A 21,033-nucleotide genomic window follows, 5' to 3' on the forward strand; every position below is an offset into this window, starting at 1 on the left:
GATGTGAAAGTGAAACTAAACAGGCGCCACATGTGACTTTTAAAAGTGAAAGTGGAGATTTAGATTAAAAAAAGGACTTAAATATTGATCTGTTTCTCACCCACACCTATCATATCACTTCTGAAGACATGGATTTAACCACTGGATTCTTATGGATTACTACTTTGTTTCCTTTATGTGATTTTTGGAGCTGCAAAGGTCTGATCACCATTCACTTGCATAGTATGGATGTACAGAGCTGAAATATTCTTCTAAAACTGTTTGTGTTCTGCTGATGAAAGAATGTCATACACATCTGGGATGGCATGAGGGTGAGTAAATGATGAGAGAATTTTCATTTTTTGGGTGAACTATCCCTTTAATGAAATATCAGTCATAAAAACTAGATTTTTATTTTCTTTTGAAGAAAATGGGAATGGTGGATGCCAGGTGTCAAACTCACCGCCTGAATGTTAAGGTGTTGTGATGAGTGGTTGCCAAGGCATTGCTAGGCAGTTGCTAAGTGGTTTCTGGAATGTTGTTTGAATGTTCTGGTCGGTTGCTAACTTTAGTCAAATGTGCCTACCTATTTCTCTATGATAGTCTGGTTCCTAGATATGGGATATTTCTTTTGTTTTTATCATCTGCCAGGCGTAAGTCGTTAGTCACACCTCTCCACAACAAGCTTCATGGTTTGAGGTATCATTAATATCCTTAGCACAAACTTAGGAGCTTGTTCAGACCCCCAGCACCAAGTGAATTTCAGTAATTTTGTGGACTGTTAATGTTCTGTGATCTCTGTGGTATGGGTATATGTTATAGTTTATAATGTACAGTACTGTGCAAAACATAAGATGTTTCACAAACATTTGTCTTTAGATGATTATTTATATCTGCTACTTTAGTGTGTCAATAGGAAATATAAATGTTAGACTCCCAAACATTCCTTTTGCAAATAGAATAGAAGAACAGGGAGCCCTGCAACAGATATCATGGCCCCCACAAAGGCCCCCACTGAACATAGAGTCAGTCTGGGATTACATGAAGAGACAGAAGCAATTGAGACAGCCTAAATAAATAAAAGAACTGTGGCGAATTCTCCAACAAGCTTGAAACATCCTATCTGCCAACAACCAAGAAAAACTGTGTCCAGGTGTACCTAGGAGAATTGGTGTTTTAAAGGCAGATGTGGTCACACCAAATATTGATTTAGCTTTTTTTCTGTTTACTGGACTTTGGATGACATTAATTGATTAATGAAAACTATTTGTCATTATTTTTTTAAGAAATCCTCACTTTGATACTGTATATTAATTACTCTGCTCCTCATTGGCTTGTAATTTTCAACTGTCTTTCTCTCTTTTCATTTTCTCCAGATGTAAGTTCTTTAGTTTAACCGAAACGCCAGAGGATTATACCATCATTGTGGATGAAGATGGCTTTAAAGGTAGGTGTTGTGGTTACTCTTTTACTAAGAGTGCACTGGGTTTAGTGCAGCGAGGCAAGATTAAGTCATGTAAAGTATCAACGATTCCCTATAATTCATTGTAGCTTGACACCTTGCCAATGTTTGACCACATATTGCCCCCACCCCACACACACACACACATTTCCATTATGGGTTACTAGAGGCTAAGCTGTCAGTAGGTTTGGTTTTGTGGTTGATTGAGTGAATCCATGTCATTACACACTGGTTTCCATGGTGAACCCCGTTTGTAAACATGGACACCAGAAGCTCTTATGTTGCGAAACAGGTACAGGTATTTTAAAATTTGCTGAAAGTTTCAGCATTTGTTGGCAGGTTTCATCTGGTGAATGGTAAATCTGACACAGAAATGATGCACATAGGTTTTTTCCCCTCTCTCATAAATGTTTTTCAGTCTTGTTTTGCTTATGCTAACATTAATGCATTATGAACTAACATGAATAAACACTGAACAATTGTGTTCTTATGAATGAACATTAACCAAGATTACTAAATCCTGTTAAATGATAATAATTGATAGTTCATGATGCCTAATGCATTAAAAATTAAGCAAAAAGAACCTTGTTATAGTAAAGTGCTACCGTATTTTGCAGAGCAGTACGAAGAAGTAAAATGTCATGCAGGCGTCTGCGTAGGGACTTATTTTGAGTACATTTCATTATTGCCTTTGTTTACTTGAATGTTACAGAAATAGCAATGCAGTGTTTTTTCACACTATACTGCTATTGAACTTTTTTGAAAACAACTGTGCTGCTGTCAGACTACTAGATACATGTAGTTAAATTAGTAGTGTCACTACTTTTAGTTAGTTACTCGCCAACACACTTTCACATGACATTTTCTATTTCACGTGCAGTTTTAAAGCCGTTTCCCCCATACAGTACCGGTGCAAGGTCAGAAATTTAGACCGGTTGAAAGATAAGTGACAGCATGCTCAGGATGCCATATTCATTCAACATATCGGACCCTCATCAGGAATCTAAAGGCCATTGGTGAACATGCAGCCTGCTAAATGGCTTCATTGTTCCTGAAGGGTAAGAGTGCCACATTCATCTCTCCTGTGCTGCTCACATTTGACACTCTTCTCTCTTGTTTTTCTGTTTCAGAGCTGCCAGAGTCAGAATATCTCAGTGTGGCAGATGCGACGTGGTTAGCTCTCAATGTGGTGTCAGGGGGCGGGAGCTCCACCAGTTCTCAGCCAATAGGTGTAACAAAAATAGCAAAGTCTGTCATCGCCCCGCTTGCTGATCACAACATCTCTGTTTTCATGCTGTCCACTTACCAGACTGATTTTATACTGGTGAGTGTCACAGATACTGTAGAGCAGAAGACATTTACACTACCAGTCGAAAGTTTGCACACGTCTACATCTACCAGTTTTTCTTATTACTACTATCCACATATTCCACTTAAATTATGTCCTGTTTGCATTTCCATCACAATTCTATAGAAAGATGTTGATGATTTTTCTTGCTAAATGTTAGCAAAATTATATAATTATTAGTTGTAATGGCCTAATGAAAATTGGGTTGTAATTGTCATCAGTATTGTTTTCATGTTTGTTTTTGTGTTTAAGCCCTAGGGGCTGTTTTCAGTACCTAGTTCCTCTCCAGTGTGTTGTATAAAAGTGTTAAAAGACAAACATTGTCGGTCCAGTAGGGTTGAGCTTTGACTGGTGTTTTATCCTTTTGCAAGTGTTTTCACACAGTACACATTGCGACTTGATAAACAGTCAGAAAAAGACACCCAAATGTACTGTAAAGTAAGCTCATCGTTGTAGCAGATCTGCAATAGAGATTTCGAGCTGTAATGTGGTGGGAGCACAAATAAAAAATGTATTAATGCACAGCTTAGCAGATGATATTATTGAACTATTATACAATTATACCAGTATATATCACCAACAACGTCACAATACGATACACATCGTAATACATACAGTAGGGCTGAATGATTTGGACAGAAAATCTAATTGCAATTATTTTGAAAAATATTGCAATTTGAACTGCAATATATATGATTAAAAAAATCATTTGAATGCACGTAAAGGTGATTCCTTTTAACCAAAATTAAACCATGCTTTGCCCATGCTCTACTGCCGATCAGAAGTACTGTTCTAGAAAGGGTATTCACACTTGAGTGCTCTCAAAAAGAACCAAAACTAACTAAATAAATAAAACGGTGAAACACAGAGGACAAAGAAATCACAAGCAAATTGCACTTTTCATCATTATTTTTTTGAAACCCAGTCAACATGAATATTATATTATTGTAAAATAATAATAATAATAATAAAAATGTTAAGAAATTATTATAGAAATATATTATTGTATTATTATTATTATTATTATTCAGTAGTAATTTATTTCTTTACAAATGTTTTAACTTGCTCATGGCATTACTATGCAGTCCGGTTAAATCCTCAAGCTTTTTTGTCGAAGGATGAAAAAGAAGAAATGGACGTTTCTGTTGTTTGTTGCTGAGTTGACAACAGCCTTTTAATGTAATAAAATGCTCTCATCTCCCTTTCTGTCCACAAAAACCCTGTGTCATGGAGTTCTTTATTTTGGATTTGTATAGTAAATTGTAGTGGCCAAACTTGTGAAATAATGCAGATGTTCAATTAAAGTGAATCTGGAGTGCTTTAAATCTAATGTTAATATCTAATATATATAATTTAAAGCGAACCAAACTCTGAGCACATCTGTCACTCAGGGCACCAGAGAGATTGAATTTGTGTGTGTCGAGCACAGAACCGCTCTGAAAACACGTGTGATACCCTGACCCCGATTACATGTAATTAAGCAAGCACAGCAGAGCACATTCAGACTATTTATTTAGTTTATTATTACCTAATGATGCAACGCATTGATAAGCAACTGGATATCATAATTCCGCAGTATTGGTTTCAATCTCTCTTGCGCTGTTCACTTTGTTCAGTATGGCGCCTCAGATGCTCGGACCCCTCTGATACGTGACAGTTTTAAAGTTTGAGGTTGTTTAAATGACCTGCTTAATTTGTTGAATTGTAGGTAATGATATGAATGCACATACAAATAAACAAGAACCATTGACATAAGTATCTAGAAAAAGATATGTATGACTCTGTCAGCACAGCCCCACATTTCATAGTCAATTCAAGACTCCCCATACCTTGAACATTAAGACAAGAAGACATCCATCCACCATTTTATTGTAGATACATTGCAGATTAACACAAGGCATGGGAATTTTAGTCTGAATATCTTATCTATGGCTTAAAAAAAAAACACAGCTTGTGTTTTCTCTAGCCCACATTTCATTACATAAGCTGAAACAAATGCTTGTAATAAATGTAGGATCATACAGGACATGGAATTTGGGTTATTGCTGTTACATGATTAAACTTGCATACAGCAAATCATCACTTCTCCTTTTCTAAACCAACCGATCCACCATGACCACTGCCAGTGGCTGTCATCTCAGCACATTGTGCATGCGACAGTAACGAAATACATTTACTTGAGTACTGTACTTAAGTACACTTTTTGAGTATCTGTACTTTACTTGAGTATTATTTTTTCTGGGAACTTGTGACTTTAACTTCACTACATTTGAAAGACAAATATCGTACTTTTCACTCCACTACATTTCTATCAAGGTCCTCGAGTAGTAAGTCGTTACTATGTACCAGCTTTGAAAATCAGTGGGAAATCAGTTTTTTCTTCTCTAAAACGTGATTGGTTTTTTGCAGGTGACAGACAGCCTATCAATAATCACTCTTGTAGGGTCACGTGTCGTGAAGTTCAATGATTTCCCAGCATTTTTTGAACACTGATCAGTTGGCAAAATGGAAGACGGCGGTTCCTCGGTGCAGTGCGCGCACCCATGACCATACTTAGAAAATATGTTCCAGTTTTCTGAAAATGTTAAAGATTCGTTTCGTTTTAAATGTTTGCTTTGTTTGCCTAAAACGAACCATATCACAGCCTTCAAAAACTCGTCGTCCAACCTGCGGAAACATATTGAGGTATGTAAACTTTTAATTTCTTGTGAAAGCTTGAAATTATCTGTGCTTTATAGCTAAAGTTTCAGTATGAAGTATGATCGGTCAAATGATTTTTTTTTTTATGGATTTGCCCGCCAAGTTGCTATAGTCTTGTGAATACACCGCTAACGCATAGGTAAGGTTCGACAATACGTTAGTTAGCGTGCAAAAGCGTGAATTCAAATGTAAATGAGCTTAAGAGTTAAATAAGTTCAAATCTTGTAACTTTTATTTATTTATTTTATATATATATATATATAATTTTTTTTTATATATATATATATATATATATATATATATATATATATATATATATATATATATATATATATATATATATATATATATATATATAAAAAAGCTACCACTGGGTAGCTCAGTGGTAAAATACGCTGGCTACCACCACGGAGTTTGCTAGCTCGCTAGTTCGAATCCCAGGGCGTGCTGAGTGACTCCAGACAGGTCTTCTAAGCAACCAAATTGGCCAGGTTGCTAGGGAGGGTAGAGTCACATGGGGTAAACTCCTCGTGGTCGCTATAATGTGGTTTGTTCTCGGTGGGGCGCGTGGTGAGATGAGCGTGGATGGCATGAAGCCTCCGCATGCGCTATGTCTCCGTGGCAACACACTCAACAAGCCACGTGATAAGATGCGCAGGTTGACGGTCTCAGAGGCAACTGGGATTCGTCCTCCACCACCCGGACTGAGGCGAATCACTACACGACCACAAGGACTTAAAAGCGCACTGGGAATTGGGCATTCCAAATTGGGAGAAAAAGGGGAAAAATCCCCCCAAAAACAAATTGCGATCTCAATTCAAACACCCACACAATCTCCTTCCAAAATGATAACGATTCGCCTGTCTATTAAACCTTTGACAAAAATCATATCGGAACATTCAAATCTGCGTTGGTGCTGCCGCTGAGCCAGAGAGAGCAGTTATCATGTTCTGCCAGAGCTGTGTGAGAACACTACCATGCTGCTTTTGTGGGGGTGATTAGGAGTGTTAAATAAAAAAAATTAAGATGATTATGGCTGTCTGTTTTGTCAGTTCAGATGTTTCATTTCTGTAGGTTTTGTAACATTCTAAAAGCTCTTTATTCCACAGATACTACAAGCTAGTCAGTGTATTCAGTAGGTTGCTTCAGAGGCATAAGGTATTGTATTACATACAACAATGCAACAATAATAAAACACTGCGTTGACAAAGGAAATTTACTTTTGATACTTAAGTACTTTTAAAACCAAGTACTTCTGTACTTAAGTAAAAATCTGTCTTTACAACTTTCACTTGTAATGGAGTAATATTTGACCAGTAGTATCTGTACTTTCACTCAAGTAATGGAGTTGTGTACTTTGTCCACCTCTGTGTGTGTGTGAACAGATCCTGTTTATAAAAAATAAGAAATGTTGGAGCGATGTTAATCTGGGGGTTGTTATGTAAAGAGGATAAAGTCTTGAATCAGCAGCCACTTGCTGGAATTTACCAGAAAGTTCACGTTCCACACCAGCTGCTCCCAGCCAGAGGAATAATCACAGGAGCTTTAAAGAAAGAGAGGAGATGACTTGACTCCTGTGCTGGGCCATGGGAAAGATTTCCTTCTCATCTTTCTGGCCTGGTTTCTCAACTTTTAACAGCACCTCTAAAATGTTCCTCTGTATTGGCCCAATCAGGCCTAGAGAAGACGGATGACTCCTCCATTTGGATGAGGAAAAAAAGAAAGAGAATATTGTCTTCTGGTGATGATGTTGATGGATTTAAGATGTCAGGCCCTTGGAAGGACTCACATTTGTGTTATTTCTGTGCTTAATGGGCTTTGAATTACATTTCAGAGTTTGAAAGTTTTTCTGTTCGACTAGCATAGAATTGCAAAAATGATTCCCAAACACTCTGTCTGCCTTTTGGTTGCGCAAACAGGTAGCCCCGCCCCAAACATACACCATAATTTCTGACAGTATTGCTGTGTCATGCTGGTTGGGATGTTAAATTAGTCAGAGCAATATTTTGATAGCACCATGGAGCCGCAGTGTTTAAACTTTTCGGGAGAATCACCAACGAATGTCTTCTAGTTGTCTCTGCAAATTAAACTGGTATAGGAGAAAGTTTATTAAAAACCTTTAACTATATTTAGTTTTGTCTTGAGTTAGGCTCATACTTTGATCCTTATCATTGAGGATGCTGAAATTCTTTGGAGCTTTTATAAGCTCGTACAATAGACCACAGGAACTGTATCCATGTATCCATGGATAGTTACCCTCGAAATGTTGCATTATTCCAGCCGGGCCTCAATGAGGCACTCTGAATTTGGCTTAATTGGTTACTTAAGAAATGTATCGTTTTCACTGTAATATATTCTGAATTTGGTAGTGCTGTTTGAAATGCAAATGTATCTTCATTTGTGATGTGTTTGAATCAGCTGGTTTTGGTTACATAAGGAAATAGTAGAACTGGAGCCTAACTTCAGGGTTTCTACTTGTTTGTGTTTCTGTAACTGGGTTTTATTGAACAGCTGAATGCTGTTTTCATATGTTGAAACTTCTGAAAGTCTCTACCAGAAATGCAGAAGATGGGGCAGAAAGAATGGTGTTGCCCTCATCTTTACAAAGTACATTATATTTTAAGACCTACCCAAGAATTTAATATTTTGCAAAAGCGCAAGTAGTCATTGAAAATAATGTAGACTGTTTTCTGCATACTGTACCTTAAAATATCTTCAAAATTTTTATTTTATTTATTATTATTATTTATTTTTTTTCCCCCAATTTGGAATGCCCAATTCTCAATGTGCTTTTAAGTCCTCATGGTTGCATAGTGATTCGCCTCAATCCGGGTGTCGGAGGACGAATCCCAGCTGCCTCCGCGTCTGAGACCGTCAACCCGCGCATCTTATCACGTGGCTTGTTGAGAGCGTTGCCACGGAGGCATAGCGCATGTGGAGGCTTCACGCCATCCACCGCGGCATCCACGCTCAACTCACCACATGCCCCACCGAGAACGAACCACATTATAGCGACCACTAGGAGGTTACCCCATGTGACTCTACCCTCCCTAGCAACCGGGCCAATTTGGTTGCTTAGGAGACCTGGCTGGAGTCACTCAGCACGCCCTGGAATTCGAACTAGCGAACTCCAGGGGTGGTAGCCAGCGTCTTTTACCACTGAGCTACCCAGGCCCCTATTTTCTTTTATTTTTATTTTTTATCTGGTATTAATGCAGTCTTTTTTTTTTTGTCCCTTGTACACCGATCAGCCACAACATTAAAACCACCTGCCTAATATTGTGAAGGTCCCCCTCATGCCACCAAAACAGCTCCAACCCACATCTCAGAATAGCATTCAGAGATGATATTCTTTTCACTGCAGTTGTACAGAGCGGTTATTTGAGTTTTTGTAGACGCTGTCAGTTGGAACCAGTCTGGCCATTCTCTGTTGACCTCTCTCATCAACAAGGTGTTTCCATCTGCAGAACTGCCACTCACTGGATATAAATTCTAGAGACTGTTGTGTGTGAAAATCCCAGGAGATCAGCAGTTACAGAAATACTCAAACCAGCCCCTCTGGCACCAACAATCATGCCACAGTCCAAATCACTGAGATCACATTTTTCCCCATTCTGATGGTTGATGTGAACATTACCTGAAGCTCCTGGCCCGTATCTGCATGATTTTATGCACTGCACTGCTGCCACACGATTGGCTGATTAGATAATCGCCTGGATGATTGTAAAACTACAAAATTGAGTATATTGTAAAACTAGAAGTACAAAATCGCACTAACTAAAAACAACTACAGTATAATAAAATAAAACTTCAAATTCGACTGCAGTGAATTGACTGAGTATCTTTTTGCACTCTCTACAAACCTTAATCTTGTTATTAACCACTCAGGGGTACATTTTTTTTTTTTTAGATTTAGATATGTGCTCTTTGAAAAAATAGTCTGTTCGACTCCCTCATGTAAAGAGATAAATGACAGTAAGTTATCCAAACTTGCAGGGTTGGTGCTGGGTATTTGTCACCTCTACTTCAGGTACCACAGTACATTATGAACATAAATTATCTGCAGGGTTAAGCACAGTCAGCAAACAATTTAAATGCTTTACATTTATATATTTCCTTTTTAAAGACCCGAGCTCACTAAACCTGTCTGGTTGGTGCCTTGTTTATAGTGTTTTCGCTAAATAAACCGAAAACTAACTGCTAGTGTGTGGTTCTAAACGTAGGTTCGAGAGAGGGACCTGCCCATGGTCATGCACACGCTATCATCAGAGTTCACTCTCCTGAGGGTTGTCAACGGAGAAACAGTCGCTGCCAACAGTATCGGGGTCAACAATGGTTTTGTCAAGCCTAAAATAGGTAAACATCTGTCATTAGTCTGAGGATGTCAACATAGGGCATCTTATAAAATGAATTTATTGTACTGAAGGGTGTCAGGCATATAGATTTTTTTTATCATTTATAAATGAAATGTCTTGACTGACACACCAGCTGTGAGTTTGCAGTGTTAATGCCTAAAATCAAAAGTACATTATCAAAAAATTAATGACTGCCTTTTTCCTTTACCCAGTCCCTCGGCCGATCATTCACCCTCTGTCCAGCCCCAGTAACATGTTCTGCGTTACCAGCCTGGACCCCGACACGCTACCCTCGGTGGCCACGCTGCTCATGGACGTCATGTTCTACTCGGGCGGGTAAGAGCAACGCGCAGGGCCTCTTCTCCTGCCTCACATATGCCGAAACTGAGAGCCATCTGCCAGATCTATTAGAGAATGATGGTAATACACACAGGGCGCTGTAGGGAGTGCATTAGTGTGACAGCAGGGGGAAAAAGACAAGCAACAAGGGGAGCAACGTGTATTTGTACTGCCATTCTTTTCATTTTGCTTTTTCTTGTGGTCACTAAGCTTGTTTGCTTTTCAGATTGTGGCATCAGGCCAACAATTCAAAGGAAAGACGCATTTCAGACAGAGTCAGAAATGAACCACGGCTTGGGGCAAAAATGCTCCAGATATGTAAAATGTAAGGGCAAAAAAGTTCCCATTAGTGCATTGCTTTGGCTAATTTATCACGTATATAACACATAATATATTTGAGGCAGGGGTTTTCAAACTTGTTGATGCCAAGAACCCCCAGATATGATGATCCCCTTGTGAGGGATGCCCTTCATAAAATATATATAAAAAAAAACACATTTAATTTATGTGTGATATAAAGATATATACTGTATATTAATTGTAATTGTATTAAAGCAAAAAGTAATGAATAATGTGTAAAATATTACCGGTATTTGGAAACTGTTTACTTAGTTGATTGTGTATCTTTTTTCTACCTACTATTAGACTAATGTTAGATGTATAAACCTGAAGAGAAACACTTTAAAATCAAATTTATTCAAATTTATTTGTATAGCACTTGTCACAATAAATATTATTTAGAGCAAATTTACAAAGAATGTTACCAAGCTTAAGGTGACAGTGGTGTGGGAAATGATGGCTGTCAATAGAATTAAATAATCATAATTAACAACATTTCCGAACAGTTTTATGAAAGGAGTTCGAAACTGTACAGATGTCAAATTTGAAAAATGTTAACTTTAAAGATTTTTTTTTAAAACTACGTTTTCACTCTTTTTCTGGAATTTTAAGTAGGTGTAGCTGCAGGCTGGAGATCTCTAAATGGGGGCGTGGTCTCCAAAAGAGGGTGGAGTTACTCCAGAAGGGGGCAGGGTTACTCCAAAAGTGGGATGCGCCAACTCCAAAAGGGGGCATCAGTTCCACACATGGTTGGGGAAAGGGTTAGGTGAGGGGCTCTCTATATTTTTGCTGGCGGTTTGGAGCTTGGGTCCCTTTTTGGAGCTCTGCCTGCAGATATATCCAACTTGAAATTTTCAGCAGACCCTCTAGCATACATTTGAAATGTTTAAAAAACCTTGTCTCTATGATGCCAGTTTAAAAAACCCTGATTGAAGCGAAATAACATGAGTCAGCATGGTATAGCCAATATAGCTTATATTTCAGACACAGTATGTGGCCAGTTATATTTACTATCTCAGATAGTTCCAAACATTGCCAAAGCAGGATGAACTATTGTGTTGCCAGGCAACGCACAGACTGACTGCCTGTTTAGAAAACATTTATTTGACATGGATGACACACTGTTTTAATATTAGACAAATCATATGCACATTTAAAGGATGCCTGAAATTCAATATCAGGGGACAAATACTTATTATTCTCCTCCTGTTTTAGTTGCTGTACGGTTCTTTTGCAAAATCGTCAGTTTGGCTTTAATGAGGGTTGTTTAATAACAAGAATCCCTGCTCTGCTTCATTACAGAGCAAAAGAGATGGGGGGGCAGAACGAGGATTCTGGACACATCTGCTTTTTCTCGTTCTCGCTGATCGAAGGCTACATATCTCTGGTCATGGATGAGCAGACAACACGGAGGTTAGTTCGCACTGCCCTGATTCTAACACACTATTAAAGTCAACATGAAATTAACATTGACTCTATTTGTTTTCTTAATACATGTTACTGATCATACAGTATGTTTATTATTCACAGTGTTCACATGTGTAACTACAAAATTAACCATGATTACTAGCAATGGTTACTACAAAACTACTATACATGTTGTAAAACCATGGTTACTATATGGATACTACAGTATTAATGTAGAGAAATCATGGTTTCCGCCAAAAATCATGGTTACTAAAATATTACTGTAGTAAAACCATGGTTTACTTTCGTAAGGGGTAGACAAATAGGATGACATTAAATATAAATTTATACTTAATATAAACAAATAAAACTGGAAAACACCATGTTTTATTTAACTGAATTGAAATATAGTTGTAAACCGCTGCAACTAACTGAATATTTTCCCTAGCTCCCTCGGCTGTATTAATGTGATTAATTGCATTAATCTCTCTTGAACAAAACAATGTGAGAAATGTAGCATTTTGTGATGCCACGGCACTTCTCGTCAGACCATTTAGCTCGTTACTCGTAAAGCTACACTTTTGTGAAAATACTGAAAAATTTAGTTAAGGTAGTAGCATCGCTACTTTTAGTTAACTACTCCCCAACAGTAATTATTTCAAAGAGAAACATGTTTGTCTTCATAATATTTCATCAAATTGTAATAGCTTGCTGCGCCTCTAAAGCATCTTTCCGTTTTGTCTGACATCGCCTATCCGTTTTTATTTGTTAACCCCTCCCCTTCAACCTCCTATGATATAAAGACTATTCCTAGCTTGACGCGTTAATCCATTCTGGTTTGGAAAGCCGACTTTTCACAATCCAGTCAATTCCGATTGATAAAATCAAGTCCTACATTTATTTTCTCGTTAAAAGTCCTGCTTCACTCAGAAACGAAACTCATTATGGAAGTAAATTGGGTTGCAAACGGCATTTCATGTTGACTTTAATGAACTAAAATACTCATTGTTCCATTTTCTTTTTTTTTTCTTTGGGATTTTTCCCCTTTTTCACCCAATTTGGAATGCCCAGTTCCCAGTGCGCTTTAAGTCCTCGTGGTGGCGTAGTGACTCGCCTCAATCCAGGTGGCAGAGGATGAATCTCAGTTGCCTCTGCATCTGAGACCGTCAATCCTCACATCTTATCACGTGGCTTATTGAGAGCGTTGCCACAGAGACATAGCGCGTGTGGAGGCTTCACGCCATCCACCGTGGCATCCACGCTCAACTCGCCACACACCCCACCGAGAACGAACCACATTATAGAGACCACGAGGAGGTTACCCCATGTGACTCTACCCTCCCTAGCAACCGGGCCAATTTGGTTGCTTAGGAGACATGGCTGGAGTCACTCAGCACGCCCTGGGATTCAAACTAGCGAACTCCAGGGGTGGTAGCCAGCGTATTTTACCACTGAGCTACCCAGGCCCCTCATTGTTCCATTTTCAACAGTAACATTGCACCTGCATGTATTGTAAACTGGACTTACTCTCTAAACACTGATGCTTAAACTTTATCTGCAATGGTATCATCAGAATTTGATAAATTATGCAAATATATAAAATGTTGTCATCTTAAATGTGTTAAATTATCTAGTAATTGTGAATGCGGTTAAAACACAACTACTCTTATAATTATATTTCTGATTAAACATTTGTTTTGTATGTTTCAATGTGAATTAAAAGCTGTTCCGTTTTTGTCAGGTTTCCAAACAATGTCCTCTTCACCAGCGCTTCAGGAGAGCTTTGGAAGATGGTTCGCATTGGAGGACAGCCTTTAGGGTTTGGTGAGTACAGGCTAAAACGGGGGTCAAAGGCCTGATTATTTAATAAATATGGGCAGGTTTTATTGAAGTATTGATAATACTTATTAGTAGACCCTCTTGCGTAAGCAGTTTCATTACAGTGGTTACAAGGCAGTACTGTATTGACATTTCACAAACATTCTTGTTAGGGGTATTGAATTCTGTCATTAAATTAGCCTAAACCACTTAACGTATAGACTTGATTCAAACATTGTTTTGTAGATAATTTCAGTCATAGGTGTGCTATCTATTTGTTTGTTTATTTTTTTTAAAGCTTTTGATTACAGATACTTATTAGGAAATTTAAGATTACAGTTTTAAAATCACCCATTGACGTATGCTGGTAACATGTTCATCCAAAATGTATAACCAACAGCCAATGTTGTGGAGTAACTATCTAAAAGTAGGGACACTACCAATTTAACTACATTTTTCAGTAGCGTGACAATAGCAATAGTGTTTTCACAATAGTGTAGCTTTCCAGTAACAAGCTACTTTTTCCATCTTGTGGCAGTCTATAAATGGCTCTCTCTCTTCTGGGAAGTCCAAAACATTTAAGTGATTCAGTTAGTTTGAACAGGTCTTGTAAATGAAGCAATTAAATAAAGGATTTACTAATAATAATTCTTGAGCCCCTGCAAAGTCACTGTGTTCTGTTTTAAAATATTTAGTTAATAGCAGCTGTTTATCACTGTTATCATTGTTGTTGTATAAAAAAAAAGTGTCGTCAAGCTTTATTAAATCTATTTAGTATAAATGTATTTAATGTTGTCAAGCTAATTGTTTAGTGACCATAATTCATATTTACATTGTTTTTGTGCCATTTACGTACATAATGATCTGATTGCAGAATTCAATCATATCATCTGATGATATTTTTTTTTAGATGAGAAAGATTTTCTTCCTTAAATAGCTTTAATGTAGGTAGCTACTTTTTGTGAGTAACTTATACTAAATAGTATATAAATACTTTTTTAAAAGTGTAACTTGACTCTAGTTGAGCTACTTTACGATTAGCTTGTAGCTTGGGAAGCTACAGTTCAAATTACTGCAGACAGCAGTAACATCGACATCATATTTGCATACTGAATTACAATTGACCCTTCGCTAAGCCCCACCCCCCTTGGTTACCGTTGCTGGCTCTGACGAGCTTTGCAGAACTTTCCATAGGAATACTCTAATAATCGGAAATGATGGCCCAGCAACAAGTGTTTTTTTGGGGGTTTTTTTACATAAAATTCCACTTAACTGCTCAAACACACATTATTCCTGTAGACTCTTGATGGAAAAACAACAAGCACTTGTAAGAGAAATGACACGACAACAGTTGCTAAGATAGGATTGGTCAGAAAAGTTTTTAGGGCAGGGCTTCGAGAAGGGTCAATTGGTCTTCTTTCTTACATATATTAGCATGCTGAATTATGACTGGTCTTGTCTTCCTTGCAAATATTTAAACATTTATAGTTGAGGGTCATGATGGCAATGTCAACAGCAAAGCAGCTCTGATGCAGCATTTCATTTAAAAGCCTAAAACCTAAACTTACACAAAACATTATTCTTTTGCTGCTTTGCAAGTAGGGCTGTATGGTAATGGTGAAAATAATCATGAAATGATTATTTTGCTCAATTTTAATCACAATTATTGATCATAATTATTCTTTCATTTAAAAAAAAAATATTACATGGCTGCACAATTAGAAAAAAAAAAAAAAAAAAAAAAAATTACTGTTGCCACTGCTTAGATATCTATTCTAAAACATAAACAGTAGCTCTTATGTTGAACAAGTTAACTACAAACTAGTAAATGATTCCTTTTGATCAAAATTAAGTTCTGTTTTGCTTATTCTTTACTGCTTATAGAAACAGTTGCTCTGTAGGGTGTGTACACTTGCATCCTCTAAGATCCATTCTTTAAATTATTATTAACTACTGTTGTTTTTATTATTATTATATTCCCATACCCTACAGTAGTGTGTGTGTGTGTGTGTGTGTGTGTAAATATATATATATATATTCCAATAATTTCCAATAAAAATGACTTAAAGTGAGTTACGAATGACCCGTGTCTCACAACTTTTAACCCTCCAAAGCTCTCAGTGGATGGTGAAGTCTTTGGAGGGGATAGGGATTATCACTTCTGAATGGAATGCACCCAATGTCTAAAAAAATGCGACGGTCCTGAGTTATGGCGTGGCGCAATGATCAAAGATGTCTGTCCAGTGCATGTTTACATAGAAAAACAATTGAAAAATAGCGCAGACGCAGGTGGGAACAGCCTGTAACTCGCCCTATAGCCTACTTGAAAAATTGACCCGAACCTGGCCCAAAACCTGTAGGTTTGTCAGGTACCGTTGGACTCAGATCGGGTTGAAGACTTCTCAACACGTGCAGAATAACCGAATAGTGATTTTTGGTATTTTGAATACAGGTGCCATGCACATCCCTATTAATAATGCATGATTTTGGATCGGTTCATAATTAAAATGTACATAGAACCGGCCGTTTCCGACATTGCTACAAACATTTCTTCCGTCAATTTGAAAAATCCAACCAAATCTGCTAAACGTCCTAGCGCATAAATGTGAAGTCACGTCATGGAGGGCCTCCATGGTGTACCGGCCCATGGGCTTCTCAGTTCTTAATCCATCCTTTACCCTGCCTGTATGAACCCACAACAACCAAGAACATTTGCCATTACACGAATATTACTTTTAAACTGGAACATTTTGTTTGAGCTTTGTCTAAACTTTTAAACGGGGGCCCATTTTTGAACATTAAAATACTCACTTTTTCAACAGTTTAGCCACAAGACAAAGTTAATGCCAATTTTACAACTTCGTTGCCATGACAATGTAATGTCAACAAACCCTAAAATGACTAAAAATCACAATTTAAACAACTTTACAGCTCAAATAATAGAGTTTTATGTTTTAACAGAATAAATGTATAAAATTATAAGCTTCGCGTTTCTGCCTTTTAAACCCTCCAAAAATGTGCCACATTCACTTCCATTGTAAGTGCCTCACTGTAACCTCTTTTTTTTTTTTAAGAAAAGGAGGGACGAGTGGAAATAATGTTTTGTGGTAATCAACATTTGCCGCAAATGCTGTTGATTGAACTTTACTTGAATCCGGGATATTCAAATGATTACGATTAAATGATGTAATAATCACGACAGGCCCAATATTGAATCCTCATTTGTATTTAGTTTAGTTTTATTGTAGATCTACAATTTATACTTAAGTTTACTTGCATTGTTTGAGGCAGAAAAATTTTAGATAAAAACAATTAAGGGTCTTCCATTGTACTCATATTAGACATTCACGGGTTTCACCTCTTAAATATATTTTTGTGTGTATTTATTTAGTTTTTTTGCTTTCTAGCTGCATATTCAGTTGTTATGCACTTAAATAATTACAGATAATTGCACTTAGACCATCTTTGACACAGTACACAACTATACTATGATTATTTGAGTTTTCACTGCAAAATAACACAGAAAACACGGCAAATGGCATCAGAATTTTTTAGCAAAGCTGCAGCAAGTCATTTGGTCCACAGTAATCAGGAAAAAGTGCCACGAAATTCTGGTGGGACTGATTTTTGGGTGCAATTCAACCGAATTTATACGGGCTACAAATATTTCCTGCCCACATTAATGTCCTTTTGTCTTCCATCAGATGAATGTGGCATTGTGGCTCAGATATCTGAACCACTGGCGACCGCCGACATTCCAGCCTATTATATCAGTACCTTCAAGTTCGATCATGCTCTGGTTAGTTTCCTGTGATGCAAGTCAGCAATCACTTGTAACTGCTTTTCTGTCACCAACGCTTTACCTGCAGAGATCAGTATTTAACGGCAGTCATTTTGTTTCCATCCAGGTTCCTGAGGAGAATATCCAGAGCGTGATTGGAGCCTTGAGGACCAATGAGAGCACAAGACAGTGAGACTCATCCTGACTGGACAAGAGTCCTGCAAACATTTTTGATTTCTTATGTCAAACTCTTAAAAGTGCCAAGAGCTTACCCGAGGACTGGTTATGGGGGGCGCTGGGGGATATTTAGTTTTGCAGTCAGTATTGAGCATTGTGTCACTAGCCACCATCACTTCCTGTCTACCTGCAAAAAAGCCCTTGCCCAACCCGAAACTCCCATCATCATGAACAGGGACCATGCAATAGTGTGAATCCAGTGTTTTTCTTTTCCGCTCTTTTTTTCCTCCCCACCAACCCTCTTCCTCTTATCCACCCCTCCTCCGCACACCATTTTACCATGGCAACAAGGCCTGCTTAAGCCTGGGCCTGGATTTAAAATACCAACTCTTCAGACATTGCTTATAACCAGCATGCATTAGTGGCAGGAGGACACAGAATGTACTCAAATGTTCATCAAGATTGATTTTTTTTTTCAATCTTGCTCCCCCTTCCTGTTTTCCCTTGCAGTGCCAAGACACAGGGCCTAAACAGACTCCTTTTCTAAACATGATTTTTCTGGATGCAATTTGAAGGTTAAGTTTTTAGTGAAAGACTACAGTTCAGCAATATGGTTAAGTCAAAAATTTAATTTTTGTGAAAGAAGCATTTCATGGCTGTTCAGAAAGTTTCTCGTTTTTGTTTAGAGGTTTTGTATGTTTCCACCCACCTCAATCCTAAAGTCGCATTTCAGTCCCAAGCGGCTGGGTAATGAATTAGTAGTTGTTGTTTTGCATTCACAGTACAATCAATGATTTTTCTGTTTGCCCGGCTGAGTTGGCAGCGAATGTGCATAGAGATTTTGTCCAGCGTGTGGATTCAGGTGAGGTCAAACTTGCACTTGTTCAGGTTGTATAAACGGAAGTACAAAACGAATTGTGCAGTTTACTGTATACTGTTTTTAAACACTCATTTCGTGCTTTTATTTACCCCATTACCTTCCCGTTTTATGTGTGGAGTAATCACATGTTTGTGATTGTGGACATAAAGATGGCAACCATACTTGCTCCTTTGAGTATTTTGCAAAGCTGTCTCTTCATTCGTAGAGGAAGCTGGTGGGGAATGCTGTCGTATTTTTGAATGCTCAGTAAGGGTCAAGTGTCCTTAGTTTAGGCCTTCAAGCTCCCCTTGTCTGCACTTTATTAAAGGTCTATCTTGAAGATCTTACTATTCTGATGTGAAATAGAGGGGATGAGTATTTTCCCCTGGAAGGAGTCTCTTGTAGAAGGTGTCACTTGTTGCTTTTTACACATGGATTGGGTGTCTCTTTTCCGCAAGCTTTTCTTCTATCATCTCTGAAGCAAACATCTGCAGAAACCATGTATTTATCAGTGTTAAAAAGGGTGACATTTCTTCTCTGACAATTAAAGATGTGAAAACAGTAGTTTTTCAGCTTAGTTTGTTTAGCTTTGTTTTGTTTTTTTTTTATTTGATTTTTTGTTACTCTCTTTTCCACTGTTCGAACCATGTTTTCTTAAGAGTACAGTAGGGGTTTACACTATACGATTGTGAAACCATGTGCCAATTTCGGATTTCTTAAGTTTATGATGATGATATTAATTTGCTCATATCTGTGATTTACAAAGATAAGCTGAATCCTATGATCTTTGCGTAGGCTGCTTCTGACTACCCATACAAATGATTGATTTCATTTGAAGAATTGCATTGATTAAACCAGTTCAGACAACAGAAAAGGTCAGAATTTTGTTGACTTTTGTCTTTACTTGATGCAGTGTGTTGGCCAGAAACAATGTCCCTTTAAACTTGCACATTAAAGAGGGCAATTTTTCAACCATTTCCTTTTCCCTCTCCCTCAGAATGTATATTGCTTTATAAATGGTACTATAATCTTATATGATCTACAAATATAGTTTGGTACAAATAAAGCATGTACTTGATTCTGAAGGATACAGCAATTTCAATAACTTTGACTTTAAATTCTGGGTTCAATGCAAGTTGAGCTCAATCGACAGCAATTGTGGCATAATGTTGATTTAACACAAATTTCAACTCGTCCCTCCCTTTTAAAAAAGTTACAGTGAGGCACTTACAATGGAAGTGAATAGGGACAATTTTTGGAGGGTTTAAAGGCAGAAATGTGAAGGTTATAATTTTATAAAAGCACTTACAGTAGTTTGTCTGTTAAAACTTGTGTATTATTTGAGCTGTAAAGTTGTTTAAATTGTCGTTTTTACGTCCGTTTTAGGGTTTGTTGACATTACATTGTCATAGCAATGAAGTTGTAAAATTGGCTATAATTTACACAGAAAAGGTTAGTAAGTGATTTAAAGAAAGGAAGATATGAATTATATTTTTGTGGTAATTAATATTATGCCACTAATTGTGTCGATTGAGCTAAAAGTGTATTGAACCTGGAATATTCCTTTAAGATCGTGCTTATGTTTTATTGCACATTAATGTTCAGCCAATGGAATAGTTCACCAATAATGAACATTCTGTAATTATTTAAAATAGTTTGTATTACTTGTCTTTTCTGTTCACAAAAGTCTTTCCCTCTGCTGAAGCTTTCGACTCTAATTCACGCTTCTACATGTTCAAACCGGACACGACCTATAATCACAGCACGTTTGACATCAATGATGCCAAACGATTGTGGTTTTCACATGTCTCAACACCAGTGTTTGGTGTAATCTAATTATAAAGTAATTACTGTAATCTCATTACTTTTTTAGTAATGTAACATTACATTTTAAATTCTTCTAATCAGGTGAGTTTCAGTTAACTTTTAAGTACATTGCTTGGGTTACACATTTCTTAAATATTGAAAACATGTTCATATGTACATCTGTTTGCATTTTTGTGACCCCTAATGACTAACTGTAAGGTAGATATGTGTGGTGCTGAGTGTGTGACTTGCATGCAATAATAAAGCATGGAAATATGTCCATTAGGTAACATTTTTATTTTAGGGATCAGAAATGAGACCGTAATAAATGACTAATAATCGCACTTGTATGTGACTTAGGGATTGTTTGGCATTATAAGGCATTTATTAAGTCTTTATTGGCTGAATCCTTATTCTTGTCTTATAGCCCCTTTCCTAATATATATATCAGCTAGTTGATTGACAGGCAATTTCTGTATCTAAAAGGTGATTGGCTCTTTTAACTGTAAGGTGGGACTTCCTTTCTACATCCGTTGACTGTTGGGTGCTACAGCTTCTTGGTTGGGCGCTACAGCTTTTCCCATTCATTTTAATAGAAGTGGCCCATCTCTGCACAATAATCTCTGGCTGAAACGCAAACTTGCCTTCAACACATAGTTATTC

At 37.5% G+C, this 21,033-nt stretch overlaps 1 protein-coding gene across 1 annotated transcript in view; it reads left to right on the forward strand.

Moving 5' to 3' along the window:
* The window catches only part of LOC127439893 (cytosolic arginine sensor for mTORC1 subunit 2-like), a 33,221-nt gene extending 12,560 nt beyond the window's left edge, over positions 1-20,661 (forward strand). The window contains exons 2-9 of the mRNA XM_051696183.1: positions 1,356-1,426; positions 2,572-2,765; positions 9,713-9,845; positions 10,057-10,180; positions 11,825-11,935; positions 13,671-13,753; positions 17,452-17,546; positions 17,656-20,661. Coding sequence (XP_051552143.1) covers positions 1,356-1,426; positions 2,572-2,765; positions 9,713-9,845; positions 10,057-10,180; positions 11,825-11,935; positions 13,671-13,753; positions 17,452-17,546; positions 17,656-17,721 — 877 coding nt within the window. The 3' untranslated portion in view covers positions 17,722-20,661. The remainder of the gene's footprint in view (positions 1-1,355; positions 1,427-2,571; positions 2,766-9,712; positions 9,846-10,056; positions 10,181-11,824; positions 11,936-13,670; positions 13,754-17,451; positions 17,547-17,655) is intronic.
* The last annotated feature ends 372 nt before the right edge of the window (positions 20,662-21,033 follow it).

This window comes from Myxocyprinus asiaticus, chromosome 4, assembly GCF_019703515.2.
Source record: "Myxocyprinus asiaticus isolate MX2 ecotype Aquarium Trade chromosome 4, UBuf_Myxa_2, whole genome shotgun sequence".
In the NCBI taxonomy this organism is placed as follows: Eukaryota; Metazoa; Chordata; class Actinopteri; order Cypriniformes; family Catostomidae; genus Myxocyprinus; species Myxocyprinus asiaticus.